The sequence below is a fragment of the Microchirus variegatus genome (assembly GCF_963457635.1).
Source record: "Microchirus variegatus genome assembly, chromosome: 5".
Lineage (NCBI taxonomy): Eukaryota > Metazoa > Chordata > Actinopteri > Pleuronectiformes > Soleidae > Microchirus > Microchirus variegatus.
Genome location: NC_139806.1, coordinates 29,051,733 through 29,074,355, shown reverse-complemented (window position 1 = coordinate 29,074,355; position 22,623 = coordinate 29,051,733). Strand labels below are relative to the sequence as shown.

The 22,623-nt window shown below is 40.6% G+C and overlaps 1 protein-coding gene across 1 annotated transcript in view; it reads left to right on the top strand.

Moving 5' to 3' along the window:
* klf5l (Kruppel like factor 5 like) overlaps nucleotides 1-22,623 on the top strand; it is a gene marked incomplete at both ends in the record, with an annotated part of 28,283 nt that extends 5,660 nt beyond the window's left edge. The window contains 3 exons of the mRNA XM_083889877.1: nucleotides 9,070-9,988; nucleotides 10,965-11,024; nucleotides 22,445-22,623. Coding sequence (XP_083746003.1) covers nucleotides 9,070-9,988; nucleotides 10,965-11,024; nucleotides 22,445-22,623 — 1,158 coding nt within the window. The remainder of the gene's footprint in view (nucleotides 1-9,069; nucleotides 9,989-10,964; nucleotides 11,025-22,444) is intronic.

Below are 22,623 nucleotides of genomic sequence, written 5' to 3'. Positions count from 1 at the left end.
ACGTGAGCGTCTGTCGACGAGTCTCAGCTTGAAAATTCACGTATAGCGCTGAGTTGAAAAGAAACATGATTGATTAGTTTTGTTCTTTGTTTTAAGGACGATCCAAACATGACTTGTGCCATTTTATTCATATTAAACATCTTTCCACCACACAGTGCCACATTATCTATGTAATTATCATTTGACTCAATAGTTCTACGGATACTTTCGCTGAATTTATCAATTTTTTCATGTTTTACTCTACAAAATAGGTCTGCAACTAACAATCATTTTCACAATCGATAAACCTGTCAGTTATTTTCTCCATAAATTGATGTTGTTTGGTCCAAAAAGTGTTGAAAATGTCAATTGAAGTGTGCAAAACCTTAAAATAGTGATGATCTTCTCAACTATTCACATTTAAGAAGCTGAAAATGAATAGAAACTTGTTTTGATTATATAAAAAAAACACTTTTTAATGCATAATCAACTACGTAGTAATTGAATAATTATTGCAGCCCTAATCATCTTCTTACCTTTTTTTTCTCTGTAACACATGAATCTTTATCAGAGTTATTCTCTATCTGATCTGTGGAGTACCCCAAGGCTCTTACCTAGGCCCCCCTTTGATTTTGTATTAACTGTGTGTTTATGACCTCATTAATAAATAATAATAATAACGTTATCCATAATCCTCATTTGGCTCACTTAATCCCGAGTTTCATACCTTAAATGTGTGTTTTTTTGTTTTTACTCATGCTTTTATCTTGTGTGGAGTTGAGTAATGAACTCAAACCATTTAATCATTCATCAAAGTAGTTATTAAAAGTATTAAAAGTAAGTTATTAATTCTTGCAATCCTAATAAATTGGCTCTTTATGTGTATAAAGTATATTTGTTGAATGGTGTCTTGTAAGACCTAGGTACAATATAATAATGAAAGATAATTAATCGAACATTAATAATTATTACAGAATCCATGTATGGTGACGGTGTCACTATTGTTCTGTGAGATTTGTGAACTTGTTTTTGTCGGTGTTAATATCAGGCCTGACTGACGTGACAGATCTGGGTTACTTGGTGGAGTTTTAAGTTACCAAACAATCACCTTGTTTCCGTGCTTTTCATTCTCCACTGGAGAGATCACAGGCAGAGTGGAGTGACTTAGGCTCGGCTCGTTTGGGTTAGAGCAAATAAAATGACGACTAAATGACGATTAAAAGTAGCTTTCAGGTGAAATATGTAGGAAATGAGGGTTAGACTTCTTTAAAGTCTGGAAACAGTCGGAATTTAGTGTTGAGTTGGCACATGGCTGACTTAACATGCTAATTTTTAGCATATTTTTGCCACTATGGGTGTCTCGCTCTGTCTCAAATCAAAACAACGCAACATAAAAGCCAAGTTTGATGAGCGTGGGATCATGAGCTTCAGCTCACTTCCTGATTAAGTGACAGATCTTCTTCTGTTTTTTTCATATACCGGTCTTGTGGTACATGAAAAAATCATATCATTGAATTTTTTGGTAAGTTTTTGGTATGAAGCGGTGTACCACCCAGCACCTATCTCGGACCCCTGAACTTTGATATCTAACTCGGAAACTCCAATCAAACAAAGCTACTTTTTACTTTTTAAAGTGGATGTCTGGTCAGTTTCTCTCTACAGAGCTCCCCCTACAGTTTCGGAGTACATATTTAACATACTACACCACCGTAAACATCCATCCATCCATCCATCGTATATCACTTTAACCTCACTGTTTGTCTAAAAAAAAGGCCGGTCAGATGTTTACTCGTGGCCCGTTTCTCAAATGTGTACATCTTATATCCGGTACCTGGCGACACAGTGTGCATATTTACTGTCATGAAGCAGTACCTGTTTCTCGCGAGACCTCCTTATTCCGTGAACTCCAGGCCATTGACCATAATCTTACAAGGCTGATTTTCCAAGTGGTTCCACAAATACTGCAGACAATGGCTTGTCCAGAGTTCCTATGCAAATAGAACACTGCATAATATAATTGCCGTAAAACCTTTAATGTATTTGCAAACCCATGAATCAGCCTGACTGACCCGAAATGGGGTAGATTCATCCTTTGAACCATGTTGTCACCTGCACGCCACAGGTTTTTTTTAACTGTTTCACTGTTTACGCTGCGCTCGTCTGGCAAAAACGGGAAAATTGCTCTGGCGAGACAAAACAAACGTCAGCAAAAGTCAGTGCCACGTTGATTTCTTCAGGCGATGATTTCCATATACTATATATCACCTTTACACACAGCGATTATTCTCAGTAACCGCTCACCTACGTTGCCGCTGGCTCCGTTTGAGAGTTTTTTTCCCCCTGTTTTGTAGGACAATGTCGAACAAAGAGAGACCAGAAACAGGAGAAGGACGCAGACACGTTAGAGAGGTCACAGAGTTAACCTGAATACAGGGATAATTTTGGCATAGTTTCCAGAGACGTTCTGTCCTGAGATGACTTATACGTCGACACAATAGTGCTGCAAACTGTTGCTTCATGTTACAGCAGCTCATTGCAGTCGCAGGAGCTGAAATTAAATATTTTTGGAAAAATGCACGGCCACAAAGATTACCGTAATTAACCTTTTATTCAAATTAGTGTAATTATCATGATAAATGTCAGTTCATTGAAGAAGCCTGTGGCTTTAAACTCTGCGATCAACAGAATAGCATGTAATACTGCAGTGTGTTGAGGTCAAAGACCCCGGTAAATTTAATTGTTGTTTAATTGTGGGAATATCTAAAATACGGTAATTTACCTTTAACAGAGCCTTTCTGCCAATGGGGCTCTTAGAAAAGAAATAAATAGCATAACACACACGTACGCCCTTTTGAAATATGAGTAAATAGATTATTGCACATAGTCCACTGGATTACGCTGGATAATTCACCAGAATACTATTTTATAGAAAGTTTTTTGTTAAATATAAAAAATATGTAGTTTCATTAACTTGAAGGTGAAGATTTAGTTGTTACTTCGCTCCTCTGACAGTAAACTGAATGTTTTAGATTTTTAAGACACAACAAGTCTTCTTTCATTGACCAAAGAAAGTGTATTACATTACATTTTTGCATGTTTATTGCACTTTACTGAAGGGAATAGAGAGTGAAGCATTCAAGATATAACCAAGCAGTAAATAAATGATATTATGACAGTAATTACTGGAAAAAAATGTGTAAATAGTGAGTGGATTTTGTCCATTTTGTTGCACTGTAGTTGTATCTGTCCTCACAAAAAACCAAAACAAGCCTCCATATCTCTGCCTCCATCTGTGGCCATAAAACCCCACATCGGTCTCAAAGGTTGTATTTTTTGCTCCGATGACCTCGGCGTCTTGTCTTGATTCCTTGTTTCGGTTGTTAAACTGCGTGCAGAGCGCGGGGGCCCCGGCGCTATCACAGTTTATGGAGATCCAAAGGCGAACGGCCACCATTTTTCCTCTGCATTCTTGCGAGTCATAAAGAAGGAAAAATTGACGAGCGCAGAGAGCGGGGTTTGTTTGTTGTTTGTTGTGAAGGAGGGTGAGGAAGACGGCGGCAGATCCCATTGCTCAGGGGTCGGTGGAGCAGTGTGTGAGGGTGACTCCTACTTTATTTTATGTCATGAAACAACAACAACAACAACCCTTTTCAGGACAACGTAGAGTAGATGTAGACGTGAAATGGCACATTCAACAGATTTTTTGTGATTTCAGCCAAAATGTATGCAAATAAGCAGCTGATTTGTGTAACTTTATGCATTTTTGTTTTTGATAAATACACAAAAACTTTATTCGATTACCTATTAAATATTAATTTAAATCTTGAGTGTATAAGTGACCAAGACACACAGACATTGAACTAGCAAAGACAACTGAAAACACAACAAAGCGTCCACGAAAAGTTTCACGAGTGAAACAGTTGTTTCGGCAGTTTGACGTGATGTGATAAAATCTTCCTGTCTCCACCCGCCCCTGCTCTGCTGCTGTATACACACGGATGCTCCCTCAGTCAGGTCTGATAGTTTTGCCCGTTAGTTGTGTTTTTGTGTAAAAGCAGGAGAAACTGCGATGCCTTTGGACTTTTGGACTGTGATAAAAATCTGTTTTCCTTTTGTTTTTGACAGATTTGTGCGGCAGCAGCATTGTTTTTGGGTCCAAATTCAGCGACTTTTTGACTTCAGGCTTTATAATTTGAAACTGTTATAGAGACACTGAGCGGAAAATGATGGCTGCGAGGAGTCCGATAAGAAGGACGCTTGGATAGCCGCGTGAAGCATATTCCCTTTGTAGTGCATGTCATATTTGCCTTTGTGTGGAAACTCCCACTCCATCCCATAAACCTGAAGTGAACTGATAAGAGACTGTTTGTTATCAGGCAGGAGGAATCAGAGCAGTTGTACATGTTCTCCAATTATTAACCGACTCCGTCTTGAACTGAAGATATTCCACATAATATTCCACATAATTCATCATCCAATGTTTTTCATGTTGCCTCGCGTGAACAGTTTCTTGAATTCACACAGCTAGAAATAAAAATCAAGCTTGAAAAAATGTCCTGAATTTGTTCGGATAAATCAGAAGTTGCTCCAAAAACATCACTGTTTTCATTGCTTTAGTAACAATTTCAATAATTGTTGTTGTTATTAACATGGAATGGACATTTTGGAAATCACTGACAACAGGAGGAAGCTCCAGCAGCATCTACTGGATTCTAAGCCTCAATTTGTCTATGATTTGAATTTGAAAAATATGTTGTTTCAGTTCGAACATGCACTTTCAACCCCCACATTTGAAATAATGACACATTTCGAATTGAAAGTGGTAGCATTATAAACGATTTGTCAATATATTTTTTTAAAGAGTTCAAACAGTGTTTGTAAGTTGTAAAACTCATTAGCGAGTGGACAAATAACTGAGTGTTTTTGGTTTGGGAACTGCAATTTTTTTTACAATTTTCTGACCTTTTATGATTTAAAGATTAATCAATTCAATCAATAACAGAGAAAGTGACCATTAGTTGGATCCTTATGCATAGTACATTGAAGAAAAGAGGCTCAACCTGTTTGTGTCCCGTCCTGAAAGACACTCGGGAATCTTCAGTGAGAAGGAAGGAAACAACCTTTTTGTTTTCCTGCAGTAAAAACCCAAGACTTTAAATTCACCAAGTGCTCAGATTGCAGCCTCGATGAGGTGGTGGTGAGCTCAGGAGCAATTACAGTCTGTGGATACGACCTGACAAACGCGCACAACTAACGATTACTTTCATAATCCATGAATGTGTCAAGTATTTCCTCCATTTGTTTGGTCCAGTAAATGTTTGGAGGATGACCACAAATTAAAATAAATCAGTTTTAATGATTTATTTGTTTATTTGGAGCAAAGGAACCAGAACATAATCACATTTAAGAAGCTGAAAAGTTAGAATAATTATTTAAAAAAATAACTCAAAATAATTGACCATTAACTTAGTAAGTGATTGAATAAAGCATAATCCAAGAAATTAGATTGTTCAATAATGTGGGCAATAATTAAATAACAGTGTTTAAAGCAATATAATTTTTCTCAATAACAATGTACCAAAGGTTCAATATGTACGTTTTTTGCAAAAAACTTAAATTCATTCAATTCCCTTAAATCTGTAATAATGACTTATATACTTTAATTTATTTGATTACAGATGTCAACTGCTTTTAAAATCTTTTATTGTGTTAGCATGTTTGCCCGTATTGTCCAGCCCAACTAGTTTAACTTTAAATGAACGTAGCATTTGAAGATTAAAGACAAATCAATGCAATCAAAAGTGTAGAAGAAGTCAGTGTCATAAACAGCAAGGAAAATAAAAGATTAATAATTCACTCAACAATTAAAAAGAGAAACTCAATGTAACCGTTGCGTGCCTGTGCTGCAGGAGCCTAGCGCTGACACAATACATTCACTTCTCCTTTCTTGTACCTGTTCAGGTTTATGACTGTGACCTCGGTCACGTCAGCGCCTCGTCAAGTCATTTACCCCAAATAATCAGGGGGGTGAAAAGAAAGAGGAAGTGAAGTTTTGTTCAGTTTAAAAACTCAGAGTCAGATCCTGATCCTTCACAGAAACCGTTAATAATGAAGTAATAGCATGAAAATCACGTCCTTTAGATTATTCCAATTCAATCAATCAATTTTCTTGAATTTTCTTGCCCATTTTATGTCAAATATTTGAATTTTTGAAGGGAAATTAGTACATTTATTGTTTTGGATGAAGAATTGTTGTTGTTTTATTCATTGATTTTATTATTTATTGTTGAGTAAATTCAGCGCCAGCACATTTTGACTGTTTTTAAATGTCAGAGTGTGTTTTCAGCTTCAGAAATGTGATTGCATTTAGTTTTTCTTTCTCTTTCATGACAAAAAAAAACACCTGAAAATAGTAACTTAGAGGTTTAGAAAACCAAACAACTAATCACTGAATCTGGAAAATAATCTCCAGATGAATCGATAACGAAAATATTCAGTTGTCGTCGCCTGCCGTATAGTCAATAATATAAAAAGGTCATCAAACGCGTGTCAGTTACATAGGAGAGAGCGGTGAATTCACAGGAATCGTTCAGATTCCACGTTACAGGTATGTCCAAGCAACTTCCTGATCAATCTGATCATCCAATCGGCCGCCAGCATCTTCTTTTTTTGTCTTGGGCGGCGCATCTGTATCTGTTTTCTTTGTGAATACTTTGTGTGGCAGCAGCAGCAGCAGCAGGTCTATTTTTACCTGACATTGTTTAGGTTTCTCTGCCTCCGTCTCATTCCTTCAGCCTTTGTTTTGAATAGTTTTTTCTTCCCCCCTCCCCCACTCATTGTCGTCTTCAAACCACTCAGCAGTGGCCACGCCCACAGAGAAACCACCTGTCTATGTTTGTTTATGTCATAGTTTGTGTTTAGTTTTTGTAATTGATAATTTATAGACCAATAATATCACAATACAGCAATTATGTGATAATGAGGGTTAGGGTTAGGGTTAGGGTAAATGATAATGTTAAAAATCAAAAGTGCAGGATTTCTCGATTTATTCACAATATTGACAGGGACTGTTAACTTTAGAACTCCTTATTTTGTTAACCTCGCCAGACGCAGCGACAAAGTCGTTGGTCAGTCGTGGTCTTTCCCAGAGGAGACGTCAAATATGCAGGCGCACTGTTGGCAACACTCAACAGAACGTTCTTGAGCGTCACTATTCCAGCTGAAAGCAGCAGCAGCAGCATTGTGTTACCCTCTCGGTCAACGTCCAGAAACACGTCGTAGGAGATGTCTAGCCATCTAACATGCTTCACCTCTCGTCTTGGTGTCGTCTTGGTGTCGTCTTGGTGTCCCAGAGGCTAAATCATCTTGATATCCCAGATGCTAAATTATCTTGATGTCCCAGATGCTAAATCATCTTGGTGTCCTAGATGATAAATCGTAATGCCATGTCAAGATTAAAATCTCTTTTCAGAAGACGCCTGGCTAAGAGAAACAATCTGAAAGGACACTCGTGATACAAAAACAAAGACAGTTATCATACAACCTTAAATACATTTTTTTAAACATGCACAGTATTAAGGAACATTTACATCAACCACAAGTCATTTTCTCTGTCCTTCAGGACCTTTTCTGACCTTGTGAGGACCAAGAGTCCTCATGGAGACTAAAAACCTGGTCTTAATATGGCTACGATTCAGGGCTAATTTGAATTGTGGTGAGGCTAAGGTTAGAGATGAGGCTTTGTTTGAGCTGTGCAAATCAATGGCAGTCAATCTGTGTGTGTGTGTGTGTGTGTGTGTGTGTGTGTGTGTGTGTGTGTGTGTGTGTGTGTGTGTGTGTGTGTGTGTGTGTGTGTGTGTGTGTGTGTGTGTGTGTGTGTGTGTGTGTGTGTGTGTGTGTGTGTGTGTGTGTGTGTGTGTGTGTGTGTGTGTGGTCCCCACAGCAGATATTCTTTAAGTCAGTGTTTCCCAACACTGGCCCTCAGGACACACTGCCCTGCATATTTTAGATTTTGCCCTGCTTCAACACACCTGATTCAGCTGAACAGCTCGTCATCAAGCTCTGCAGAAGCCTGAAAACGAGCTGTTCATCTTAATCAGGTTTGTATGTAACGGCTTGTGCGCCTCAAAAAAAGTCGCTGTTCGCTTCATAGACTCTGAATGACTGACAAACACAGATCAGATAATGCTCTCCACTGACTGAACACGATGTAAAACACCTGCTATTTTTATTTATGTATTTTTATTCTCGTACACTCAACGTGTCTGGTCTTGTTTCATGAAAACATCTCCAACAGCGGACACAACTTTCACAAGACAGTTGTGTCTTGAGAAAACAGCCACAACTGACAGCTTCTGATTGTCACATTTTGCAGATTAACCTCATTTTAGTTGTTTTATATAATCCATGTTAACTCGTTTTGAATAAGATAAAATTAGTAAGTTTAATTTTAGAAATTCAAGGCAAGGCCGTCGTTTTATTTATGGATGACTTTTCAACCGGTTTTTCCAGGTCACACCCTCTGTTCTAAGAAGAGTTTGTTGAATCAAATACGTCCATTCACTAAGGCTCCATCCCATTTCTAAAAGGAGAATTGGCTAAAATGTAGCCCTACAAAATTGGAAACCCTTTCAAGATGTCAGAAATTGTCCTCCAATGCTTTGTAAACACTGGTAGACCAGTTTATCGTATGTACACAACACTGCAAACAAGTTTTGTTGTGGTGTTACTGTAGCAACACGACACGGTATCCAATATTAGCCTCTTTAAGGTTGGGTTTTGGTTAACCCATCTAATTTCAATGGCTTTGTCCTCCACATGAGGGTTGTAGGTGGAGGTTAAGCCCGTCCATGCTGAGCACAAAGACAATTTAGAGTGTAGATTAAGGTCTACTCCTCTGTCATAGCAAGAACTGGGACAGTAGCAAGAGTTGAACTTGGGTTTTACTCCAGGGAAAGGTTGGATCCAGTCTTTATGGAACCATATTTGATACAAAATGGTCACTGAGGAACAAAAAGCTGCAGGTTTTTATGACGGATGACTGAATGAACTCCTTTAAACATGTCCTTCCTGTGTTTCTTTGTCTTCTAGACTCGGCTAGAGTTGGACAAATACCTGCCACAGATCAACAGTCCGCTGCTGACGGCCCCGCCTGACATCATTGACAAAAAGTACAGACGGGACAGCGCGTCCGTCATAGACGAGTACTTCTCCGAGGAGAAGCCCATCGCTCCCTACAGCCTCAACATCAACCTCATCCTCCCCAGCACCACCCACCTCCGCACAGGCCTCTACAGACCCAACAAGACCCTCACGCCCCAGCAGATCAAGACAGAACCCGGGCTGGAGGTCCCGTGCTCCATCTCCACCGCCGCCACCCAGGCCTTGCCGGACTTCACCTCCGTCTTCAGCGTGCCACCTGTCGTCAACAATGTTTTCATCAAACCGGACATGAGTGCCGCGGGAGTGGCCACCGCTGGATCTCAGCAGCAGCCAAACTTGGACTCGGAGCTTCACATCGGACCGCCGCCACCTCAGCCGCAGGTCTACCACATGCCCATCTCCGCGTGCGGCGACCTCCCACTGTCGCACACCAGCTCGTCCACGCACACCTCCTCGAGCAGCAGGACCATGCTCACCCTCGGGAGCGTCGCGATGCCCACGAGTAACGGAAACTACATGATGGCAGAACACCACGCCCCGCAGCAGCAGCAGCACGGCTACTACCAGGCCTCGCCCAATTCCTCCCAGCACCCGGCGCCCCACAGCCTCCCTCCCTCGCCTCCCAACTCCCAGCCCGGGAGCCCCGACGGCCAGGCAGAGCTGCTCAGCTTGGCGTCCCAACCGCCGCCGCCGTACCAGCAGCGACTCGGGGGGATGAAGGTGACGGGGCTGTCGCCTCACGCCCTGCTGATGACGCACGGCCAGGGCGTCCTGACGGGTCCCAAATACAACCGACGGAACAACCCCGAGCTGGAGAAGAGGAGGATCCACTTCTGCGACTACCCAGGTCTGTTTGAACTTTTAATTCCTGACAACTGTCCTGTCCCCTGCAGTTCCTGGTGTCTTTGTGTGGTCACTGGAAGAGCCGATCATGGGTTAAAAGCCCCCGAGGTGACACATAAAACAGTATGCAGTGCCGTTATCCGCTCAAACATAGTTAAAAAACGTAGCCTTGCAACTTTTCCTATGTTTGCCCACTACTTGCTGCGAAAAGCTCGGGGCGCTTGCGAGCGTTTCCTTTTTAATGACAGTTTGCCGCATAAATAACTAATGAAAAAACAAGTTTCAACATAACTGCTCCGACAAGTTGGTTCAAATTGTTGTCTACCAAGTGCCACTGTTGTGTAAATAAACCCTTGAAGAGAAAAGCGGAGATAAAAATCTCTCTGTGATGCACGGCCTCCCCTATGCTCACACACACACACACACACACACACACACAATACAGTAAAAACAATTCTGCAGAATCCACTGCCAGGATATTGTATGACATCAGCTAATGTTTGTTTTCAGTGTTAATGATATTTATATCTTTAACTAAGTTGATCTATTCACTTTCTGACTGGAAACCAATATTAATAGATCAGGGTTCTTCAGTCCTGGTCCTGGGAACCCAGTTCCCTCCTGCTCCAGCACACCTGATTCAAATAACTGGCTCGTTATCAGGTGCAGTTAGACCTGCAGCTCGGATCTGAGTGAGCTAAAAACGCTGATTTTCTCAATGGGGTTTGGTTTATGGAGAGGTGAAACTTCAGTTTCCAGTCAGTGCCTCATCCAACACACAATTACAACACAATGAATATATAATGTGAGCTAATTATTGACACTTAAAGGTTAATAGATGAACTCTACGCCCATTAAAACCGTCTTACAGACTGTTTCTCGGGTCCTTCCACTGTTCCGTGCACCTCTTTTCTCTTGCATCTCACCTTTTATTGGAACTGGAATCTGCCTCACGATTGAATCTGTGATTTCTTTTACAGGCTGCACCAAAGTTTACACAAAGAGTTCTCATCTGAAGGCGCACCAGAGGACACACACAGGTGAGGGAACTCTTGTGTTGTGACGTTGTGATGTGTGCAACAAGCCTACGCAATGGCTCTTTTTCACAAGTGTACGTGATGTCAATTCGGTAAACTGAGAGGTGTGAACGTCATCTTATTGTGTGTGAATTGAAAATAACTAATTTGTGTTTATGAAATTACTAATTCGAAGATATTTATTTATTTGTTTATTTAACAGGGACAATGCAAGGCTCTCAGCCTTACCAGAATTAGCTACTAGCTAAATTTCATCTGTAGTCCCGATATATATGTCACATCTAATATAATTTTGAATTGGTAAACAGACCATTTCGAATAGATGTTTGGTAAATTAATTAAAACTAATAAAAAATGTACTAAAAATAAATCCCAACTGCAACCCATAGATGGGTCCCATCCCAGTCTTTGGGAATCACTGCTCTGCTCTGTCTATATGTGTTTGTGCTTCCATAAAAATCCCAAACTAATCCTGGGATTCAAATATAGTTGCCAATAAGCTGCGAGTTAATTCGGCGCGTATATTTTGCTTATTTTGTCAAATCGCCAGTTTCGTTACACCCAGCGACGACAATAGAGATTTAGCGCAAATGTAATAACAGTCTTGTGGCTTTAATGTCTTTCGTATTATATTATTATTTTTGTTTTTCCATGCATGCTCTTACCTGTCCACCGAGCTTCCCCAGAGAGAGGGAAGAGGGGGGAGGGGAGGAGTGTCGAGGCTGAATGAAAGAGGGGGAAACATGGGGAAGGCACACTGGTAAAAAATAAAGGCCAAACCAGTTACTCCTGCTTTTCAGAGGATGGAGGAAGGAGGAGGTGGGGAGTTAGAATGCAAGAATGGGGGAAGGCTGGTTTCGATGATGCGTGGCCCGTCTTGTAAGATGAAACCTGTGCATTTCCAGAGATTTGGAGATTTACTTTGACACAAACAGGGAGAGAGAAACGGCAAACGTGAATATAATAACATAATATAAAAGAAAAGATTGTCCGTGGTAGGAAAGTGTGTGGCTCTTTTGTTGAAATACAGGCTTTCACTGGCTATCATCAACAGCTAAATGATCATCACCCGTGACCGTCTATCAACGCGCCGCCGTAAAAATCCTTCTGCACCTGCAGGAGGTTTTGTCTTTGACAAGACGTCAAACTGATTTATCCCGACTGCCTCGCGAACACCTCTGTCGCCTGTAGCTACCGCTTATAAATCTTTTCCTACCGACCGTAACACCTCACAACCTTTCCTACCCAGGTTATTCCTCTTCACATTGCCTTCATTTAACAATTTTACAAGCCCTATAGGGTCAAATTATGCAGTTATGCACCAGAAAAATGGGAAAAATGTCACCCTGTGCTCAGAAATTCCTCTTGTCTTAACCTGATAAACATCTCATGACCCCCTCAGGGTGGCTCCTGACCCCAGTGCAAGAAGACACGTTTTACTTTCTCTGTTAATAACTGAGGTGACTTGGTTTGCCTTAAAGAAAAGTGAAAAGGCAGCACAGCTTTAGCTGATGGCGTGTTCTGGTCACCTTTTTAAACCCTCATACCGGCAGACTTTGCTAACTCGTGATCTGGCAACTCGCGACCTGCCCGGTCTTGTTTTGCATTCAGCTGTTGATGACTCAAGGGCTAAGCATGTGAGGGAGCTCTGGGCTGACAATAGCGAGTAATCCAGGCAAATGAAGAAAGGCCCATGCAAGCGAGACGACATTTCGTGAAATCTTAAGTCAAATTCTGCTTCTTCTTATGTCGAAAGACGGTGATGGTAATAATTTGTCATCGTCTCATCACTTTTACTCCAAACGGCTTCACTGTCTTTAGTCTGACTCTGATCTGTGGAGCACCCCAAGGCTCTTACCTAGGCCCCCTTTTATACTATGTTCTGTGTTTAAGTCCTCATAGATAAATAACTACAATATCATTCATAATCTTGTTTCAGGTGCTCCTGAATATGTTGCTTTTGTCTCCAACTAACGATTCTTTTCATGATCGATTAATCTGACGATTTGGTCCCGAAAAAAAAGGCATTTCATTTAATAATAGATTGTTTGTTGCATTCAGCATCTTACCTTTTTTACTCTGTACCTGATCTGTGGTGTACCCCAAGGCTCTTACCGAGGACCCCTTTTATTCTTCTATTTTCTGTGGTATGAATTCTATAATCCTCATTTTAATCTACTTTGATTTTGAAATACGTTTCGTACCTTGAGTTGGCTCCTAAATGTGTTGGATTTGGTTTTACTGTGAGGCTTTTATCTCGCGTGAAGTCGATTACTGCCAATCTCTGTTTGCCCACTTAAAAATAATGACAGAAAAGTCCATTCACACCTTCAGCTCACACCACAGTCAATCTCCTGTCAACGGCAAATATTTAAGAAACCATTACCCACATTAAAGCGACTTTGCGTCAGCTGCCAGTAGACATAAAGGATTTTTTTACTGCCTTGCCCCTGGCATCATCTTAATGTTCATATACTGCAGACTAACATGTGAGTTTTGTCAGGGTTCTTCCTCACAGATCACAGATCTGTCAATTTGTCATTGCTGACTTGTGACGACGGTGACGATGGATGGCATCTGATTAAGCAGTGCAGTATGTGCATGTGCACCTACATGCAGAATATTCCTGTGGTATGGCCCGAGGGCACATTTCCACATTCGCTTTATATCCCTGTAACTCACATATTACATTGATGTTACGTGTCACCCTCCAGTTATTCATCTGAAACTATTATCAATCATTTCCTGTCTGTTTTATTTCCTCGTGAGGGTGTTTGTTTCAACCCCAGCTCGACGGTATCAGGAAGTTCTACAGTGTGCCGCTACGAGAGTGGCCGTCTTTGTACGAGATAATCCCAAAAATGGTGTTGATGTTCTCAAATTCTCAATAACCTCCCAAACAGCTGAATCTTTATGAGATTTAGGGTGAATTCCAATTCCTTGCTTTACCCTCAATCTTAACCCTCAATCTCAAAAATTCCCGCTCCCTCTAGTGCAAGTGCTGTCCCGATTCTCAGAAAAATTAAGTTGAGGGTCAAGTTTAAGGGCTGTTTCGCCCTCAATATTGAGATTTTCCGAGACCACCCTTGGGAGCAAGGGCTACCCAGAATGCACTGCGTGTTTTCACATAACAAAGATGGCACCGAAAGCAGCGAAACGAGTACGCTACAAATGAAGTATTTTCTTTGTTAATAGAGATATAAAAATTATGAAAACCATTGTATTATCTTAGTTTGATGACAGACTGGACGCAGCTTTCGCGTTATTCTGCCCCCCACAGTTGAGCTTGAGGGTTAAGATAGGAATTGGAATTGACCCTTATTCTGTTTCTGATTTGTGGAGTACCCCAAGGCTCTTACCTAGGCCCGCTTTTATTCTCTATTTGCTGTGTTTACGTCCTCCTATGCAAATAATATAATGTTATGCATATTTCTTATTTGGTTCACTTAATCTGCTTAGATTAGGGCGTGACCTGGTTCTCTAACTGTTGGACTCTCCATCTCCATCTCATTCATAAATCAAGTGGTTCAAACAATAGCTGTGCTTACATTTTGTTGCTGTGTTTTCCAATTTTGTTGCTGTTTTTCCACTTTTCTTGTAGTGTTTTCTGCTTTTGTTGCTGTGTTCTCCTATTTGTGGTGGTTTGAATTCATAATTCCATCATTTACATGGAGGCAAAACTAAAGTTTGCCAGTATACGGATGGGCGTGTTTATACCACATGTTTTTATTCAGATTACTTGTGTCCATGTAAACATAGCTAGCATATATTGAGCAATAGGGTTACGTGATACAAGCTATGCAAACTAGTAGTAACTACGTGGTTAGTTTTCATTTCTTAGTATCTTGAAAATTGAAACAGTGTCATCACAATAACGACTTTTTCCCAAAAAAACTAAAAGTACCTTGGAACTTTTTGTTAGCAATGGTTTAATAATCCATAAATGGCTGCAGTCCCAGTTATGACCGTGGTCAAGGTTTCTACGCTCACGTGTCGTTGAAGTCCACCCACTATCTTTGCTCATTGACAACTCTGCTATCAAAACAACCCCCCCCCCCCCGTCACCAGCCTTGACCATGGCCTCTGCAGCCAATTGAGCTGTGTACGTTGACTTTTGTAATTGTGTTAGTTAGTGTGTGTGTGTGTGTGTGTGAAGAGTAGAGTGCAATCAGCCCGATTAGGGAACCCTCCAGCCCTCTTCACAAACACTCACTGAGCTGATAAAGCTGAGAGGTCCACAGAGTTTATGATTGTCCTGAAAAGCCTCCGAGTGTTTGCTCTTTGCCTCAGTAAAAGCAGTCAGAACGTGGGTATAAAACGGTGTTATTACTCTCCTTCTTACGTCCAACTGGACGTAACAACGTTATTCGTCGTTAACAATCGGTCTGAAGTGAAAAATCTGGACTTTCAGCTTGTTTTTCTTATCGCCGTGTGTTTGTAAGAAGTGATGGATGAACATTAAGAGTGGGTGGAAACTCCTGACCTTTGCTTCTCTTTACTGTCAGCTTTCATGTGTGACGCCATCATCGCTATGTGAAATGTTTACTTTGGATTAAAAGCTGCCACTAAGCTATTGAAGAGCAGTTATTAATGCACACAAGTGCTCACTTTTATCCTTTATATACCGCAAGTAAAATGTACATGTGTTGGGCCTCATTTACAGAAAAAGTTCTGTATGAAGACTCTTTGTCAGGTTTATGACGCGTTTATAAAACATGGTCATTTGAATCATATATTATTATACAGCTGTAGAAGTGAAGGAAATTGTTGTTGCTGGTGTTTAGATTGGTTTTATTACTGTTTCCATCACAATGATCACGTTTGATTATTAGTAGTAATCATTAATATGTTTAGCTATATTTATCACCAGTTTTGTTGAGCAAATAATTCTAGTTTTACTTATTTGATATGATTGTTTTGGGCATTGTGTGGTTATTATCACATTTAGGGGTTTGGGAGATTAAAAACAGGATTCTTGGTGGGGGAAAAGTCAGATTTAGACTTATTTTTCACAGAATTCATTTTATTTTACACTTTCCTTCAGTGGATCTACTTGAAAAAGTAAATATTGGTTCATTTTAAACTATAAAGAGATGGGTTTTTGTTTTGTTTTCCCCATGCAGCAGGCTCATGTTGTCACAGAGAGACTTGTAGCCTCCTATAGAGCATGTAAGCGACTATATAAAAGTACACAGCGACCTGACAGATGCTTTTTGTCCCTCAGTGATTGATGTCGCCGTTTCACTGACTCCTCTATGAGTCTGTGTGTGTGTGTGTTTTGCCGTGTTTGTGCGGCAGAGACTGTTTGTCTGTTATGATTTATGATCTGTTCATACATGCACTCACTAACATGTGTGTGTGTGTGCGTCTGACAGAGAACTAATAGTTTGACCGTTGTAAACAGCCACCTGCTCAAACAGTTACTGTTTGTTTTGTACAAATGCCTCTAAAGGCCTTTTTAGTTTTGCCGTCAAATGGAAGATGGAAATCCTGAATATGTCTCCCATCGATGGCGATTACGCCATTATCCCATTTCACTATATACAATGACAATGAAGAATTATTGTCCCAAGTGCATGTGGTTCAAGTTTCACTTGAAATTGTACAATTATTGTCAGAAAGGAATGATGAAAAATGTTTGCCGCAGTAACGTTTGAACTCACACTATATGAACTCAGATATTTTCAAATGAATTTATCTCACACATGATTTTAGCAAAACGCAAAGTGATGCTTTTGTTGATGTGTTTTTTGCTTTTGTCGTTGTGTTTTCCGCTTTTGACGCCGTTTTCCACTTTTGTCGTGTTTTCCACTTTTGACGTGTTTTCCACTTTTCTTGTTGTGTTTTCCACTTTTGTCGTTGTTTTCTGCTTTTGTCATTGTGTGTTCCACTTTTGTCGTTGTTTTCCACTTTACTTGTTGTTTTCCGCTTTTGACGCCGTTTTCCACTTTTGGCGTTTTGTTTTCCACTTTTCTTGTTGTGTTTTCCACTTTTGTCGTCGTTTTCTGCTTTTGTCATTGTGTATTCCACTTTTGTCGTTGTTTTCTGCTTTTGTCATTGTGTTTTCCTCTTTTCTTGTTGTGTTTTCCACTTTTGTCATTGTGTTTTCCACTTTTGTCGCTGTGTTTTACGCTTTTCTTGTTGTGTCTTCCACTTTTGTCGTTGTGTTTTCCACTTTACTTGTTGTGTTTTCCGCTGTTCTTGTTGTGTTTTCCACTTTTGTCGTTTTGTTTTCCACTTTTCTTGTTGTGTTTTCCACTTTTGTCATTGTGTTTTCCACTTTTGTCGCTGTGTTTTCCATTTTCTTGTTGTGTTTTCCACTTTTGTCTTTGTTTTCTGCTTTTGTCATTGTGTTTTACGCTTTTCTTGTTGTGTTTTCCACTTTTGTCGTTGTGTTTTCCACTTTACTTGTTGTGTTTTCCTCTTTTCTTGTTGTGTTTTCCACTTTTGTTGCCGCATTTTCCGCTTTTCTTGTGTTTTCCCCTTTTGTCGTTGTGTTTTCCACTTTACTTGTTGTGTTTTCCTCTTTTCTTGTTGTGTTTTCCACTTTTGTTGCCGCATTTTCCGCTTTTCTTGTGTTTTCCACTTTTGTCGTTGTGTCTTCCGCTTTTTGGTTGTGTTTCGTGTGTGGTGATTTGCTCTTCAGGGCCACTGTGCTGTAGAGAACAAAGTTCTTATGATTTTAAAAGATTATTTTGGTGACTAATTTGGTGAATCACACTTATTTTGTTCAGGGTAATAGAGGCATTAAAATGTGATTTCTCCCCAAACACAGCGCTCTACAGACGGACATGACTGCACACAGGGAGGGATTATAGGGCAGGTCATCACATGACCTCTTGGCAGCTTGTTGAGGATCATTTCTACTCCGAGCGTCGAGTGTTTGCTCTGTTTGCTCGCCCACAAGGATATTGGTCAGAGAGAGAGAGAGGCAGTGCTTTTGACTCTGACAGCGAACGTATTGAGCAAAACCAAACACACCTGCAGGTCGAGAGCGTCGGCCTTTTATATGGAGACGTATCAGTGCTCCACCTCTACACACACACACATTAGCGTTGAACTCTAGAAACAGGATATTGTCCAAACAGGAGGCTGGAGTGAGTGATTGTTGGATTTCTCCAAGTTTACCTGTGTGGGCAGTTAAAGCAGTTTATGATTGGAGATTATTCTCATTAATGATTCAACCGGCGATTATTTTCTTGATCCGTTAGTCGTTCGGGGGCCACGTGGTCGTCACCCTTTTGTATCCCAGTTTGCATGTTCTCACAGGGTGTGTTCTCCAGGGTTCCTCACTGTCCAGAAACATGCAAATTGGAAATTAGGTTAATTGCACACTTTGTACTGTATGTACTGTTTGTCTCTGTCCAGAGTGTTCGCCCTCATGTGGAGGATAAAGTGGTAGAAAATGGACAGAATTAGGTGTTTGGTCCAGAAAGTGGTGGAAAAACCTGGAATTTTGGCCACAAAGTAAAGAAATTCGATTAACTGCTGTAGACTACCAGAAAATTCACATTTATGAAGCTGATATAACATTTAAATTGGGGATTACATTAATTGGACACTCTAAATTGACTGTTTGTCTGTCTCTGTCCAGAGTGTACGCCCTCATGTGAAGGATAAAGTGGTAGAAAATGGATGGAATTGGTTGTTTGGTCCAGAAAGTGCTGAACAACCTGGAATATTGGCCACAAACTAAAGAAATTCAATTAACTACTGTAGATGGTACCAAAAATTCACATTTATGAAGCTGAAATAACATTTTATTGAATAAAAGTGCTGACCATCAACATTTCTGAAGCCAAAATTGAAATATAGCTTGTTCAGTCAGTTATTATGATCTTTATTATTGCTAATATTCTTAGGTTGCATGTATTTGTTGAACCCTCTATTCACAAGCATCAAGTAGGTGTTATTTTGATCATTTACCTGCTTAATAGAGACTTCACAGAGAGTAAAATGCTCCAGTATTTTATCCTGCACGTATGTATATGTGCAGAAAGTGGTGAAAAACCTGGAATTTTGGCCACAAACTAAATAAATTTAATTGACTGCTGTAGATGATACCAAAACCTTATTTATGACATTTATGAAGCAGAAATAACATTTTATTGAATAAAAATGCCAACTACCTTTGTAAGTTATTGTTATTATTTCTAATATTCTTCGGTTGCCTGTATTTGTTGAAGCTTTCAGGTCACACGTGTCAAGTAGGTGATGATTTACCTGTTTAATTTACCTGAGACTTAATAGAGAGTATAAGGCTCCCATTATTTTTTGCTGCATGCCGCGTGACTTTATGTTATGTTTGCTTTAAGTTTGTATATAAAATAAAAGCAGGGATTTGTGGATTTTCACGTCTGGAAAGCGTCTTATTTTCAACAAAAGTTCTTGCACGTATTGTCCCGTTGCTCTTTGGACCCCGTCCCTCTGCTCACAGCTGCCACTGCAGTGATCGATGGTCAATAGCAGAAGCTAATCTAATCAGTGCGGTCGACGCTGGTAACGAGTGCTTAATGACACAAACGGCCAGAGAGAGTCACGCTTCCCCGACGCTGGCTCTGTCAGGAGAGTTTACAAAGAGCTTAAGTGTAATTCAAAATGAAACCTGAAATATGAAGGATTCACTATCGGAAGGGTTATAAATATGAGTTACTAAGGTGTTTTTATAAGTTTAAACACTGATTTCTCTTTTAGTTCTGTCATGAACAACGGTCAACCACACTGCGAGGTCCATTGTTTAAGCATTAGTGACATCTAGTGGTCAGCACGCTTCCCACGAGTCCTTGAAATCCTTGAAAGTTTTTTGGAAAATTGCCCTCAATAGACATGGGTCATTGAAAGTGCTTGAATTTTTGTCCATAAATAAGTTAAGTTGATATTTAGGTAAATTTCTCCCTTGTTTGTTACAGCGCCACCTACTGTTTCATGCTCTGCATATACGTAGACTAGATTCTGTGCAGAACAATGAGCGAGTAAAGTGAAGCAAAAGAGCAAATGACGACGTTACGTCTGGGACGTCCAAAATGTCTGCCTCTCTGTTGATTCCCAGACACTTATTCTCAGTGATGGCTTATTTTTCTTCTTCTTCCTCTCGTGTACTTACCGGCCTATTCAACTGGGCTTTTTATTCTTTCTTTGTTGTCAGACGTTTGGGTGGAGCGCTGTAAAATGTACTCGTTATTCTTCGGACTCCCGTTTCGCTGCTTCTGTGTCTTTTGTGTTTTTTAAATATACCTTATAATTACGGAAACAATCGACTGCTAAGATATCGTGTCATTAGTATTTCGGGAAATAAAAACAGGTCGTGGTGACACTGCAGGTCACCTTTTTTTTTTTTTTTTAAGCAACCGCAATTCAAGGATCCCGAGGGACGTTTCTTCTTGACAAACAATATTGTGTTTACACTCTGAAAACAAAACCGACAAATACAGGTAGTCCCTTCAAGCCAAGTCTAATTTGTACCTTTTTTATCTTTTAGGATTGTTAGCGAGCTCTTTTTTTTTACTGTTTTAGTTTGAGAATTCCAAGTTTGTTGATGCTAGCAGTGAAAGCTGTACCTTTTACAATTGTGCCTGATTTAATAAGTCATACTGACGTGTGTAAACATGTTGCTTTGCGATTTTATGAAAGAAATAACTGCGTAATATGTTTTTTCAAAAGGACAACTTTAGCATGCTAGTTAGCAAACCTAGCTAAAGTGATAACATTAACTGCTGAAGGTTATTAACCGTTTATGAAATGCATCTTTGATCATCGATAAACCAGTTTGAGCAACATCTTCTGGCTTTTCAGCTTCTGGTTTCTTTGCTCCATATACCAAAGAAAGTCAATCGTTTTTTGGTTTTCGGAAAAAACGAGACATTCGGGAACATCATAGCGTTGAGGAACTCGGGTCCTCAAACTGCTCCGTCATGAAAATTGTGATTGTTGAAAACACTGCAGGGCACTTTTGCAGAATTTTTGTCTTCCAGTTTGAAAGGACTCGTCGAACCAGGCGGATTGTTTTCTTAAGCACATCCTGATTTGACTCTGCCACCGCAGGGCTGGTAGCGTGGCGTTTTCCCACGTTAAAGCAGTAACTTACACGTTTTCTCCATGAGGAACTGGACCACCAAGTACTCGTATTGTTTTAAGTTGTTTGTTGTTTGTCAGGAAGTTTTACTGCTCGTAAAGTGGCTGAAAAAATGGTCAAACTTCTGTGTGTAATTATCAGGTGTGATATGCATCCTTTTGTCTAACCTGGTATACACTGTACACTCCTAATGCACTGCCACCAACACAGTGGGGTCTCTACACTAAAAGGTCACATAGAGTGGTCCTGTTGCACATGTTAGTTATGGAGGTCTACTTACATATATTAACTTGTTTTTATGGGCAAAAACCTCCTAGTTGCTGTAAACGAGCCGATTGAAATCCTCTTTTCTGACAGTGTTCCTGAGTCGCGATGTTTCAGAGTGAACTTTCACCCCCAGAAGACAGAGTCTTGTGATTGGCCAGTACTATTCAGCACACCAGCTCTCAGAAGCACAGCTCCCCCCTCTGGAACAGTGGATGCACTGCATCAACATTAACAATGTTTAAAAATAGCTTCTTCACGACTCCCCGCCACAGTCCCTTTTATGACTTTAGACCGGAGTCTGACCCAGAGTCAGAAGACACTGTCGCTCGTGAAACACCTCCACAACGGACGTTATTCTTCTTCTGCGGTTCAATGTACGCAACAGGATGTGCCCGGACTAGTGCCCGGAGCAGGAGGATCTGCTGTTCAGGAGAACCGCTGTTTACGTAACTATTACGGGATTTTCAGAGATCTCGCTGAGCCACGAGAGTACAATAAACACAGCGTTCTCAGCAGTGGCTGAACTGTTTGTTTCTAACCTTCAGGGCTTCATAAACAAGGTATTGACGCAGATACACACCAAAAAAACAGCGTTAATAGGAACTTCCAGTCGAGTTCCGCCTTAAGTCGGGACCAAAGTCCACAAATTCCCCGTTCATCAGTGTTTTTCCTCAGAATGCCAAACAACAGACCAAGAAGTGATAGAACAGATAAAACAGAGGTTCTTTAGCTGCTGTCATGCTCTCTGTCGCCCTCTGTGGTGATCTATGATACTGCAGCCTCACAGCAGGAGTCTGCGCTTCTCTCTGTTGTTCTTCTTCTCTACTTTATTTCCTGTCAGAGCTTTTCTGTGTGTTTTTACTAAACATAAAACAAGACACATCCAGACCATGTTACACAAAGTTCACTCATATTCCTCATATAATCACTGTTTTATTAGTTTTGTTGTCATTTGAACTATTGTTGGGCCAAATCTTGAAACCATAGCCTCTTTTCCGCCAACATTTCCAGGATTAACAGGAACTTATTTACCTTCGGGAAAAGTTCCTGCGGTGCTAACTCCTCCCTCGTCTTTGTCTCGCAGGCGAGAAGCCGTACCGCTGCACGTGGGAGAACTGCGACTGGCGCTTCGCCCGGTCGGACGAGCTCACCAGACACTACCGGAAACACACCGGCGCCAAGCCCTTCAAGTGCATCGCCTGCAGCCGCTGCTTCTCGCGCTCCGACCACCTGGCCCTGCACATGAAGCGCCACCAGAACTAA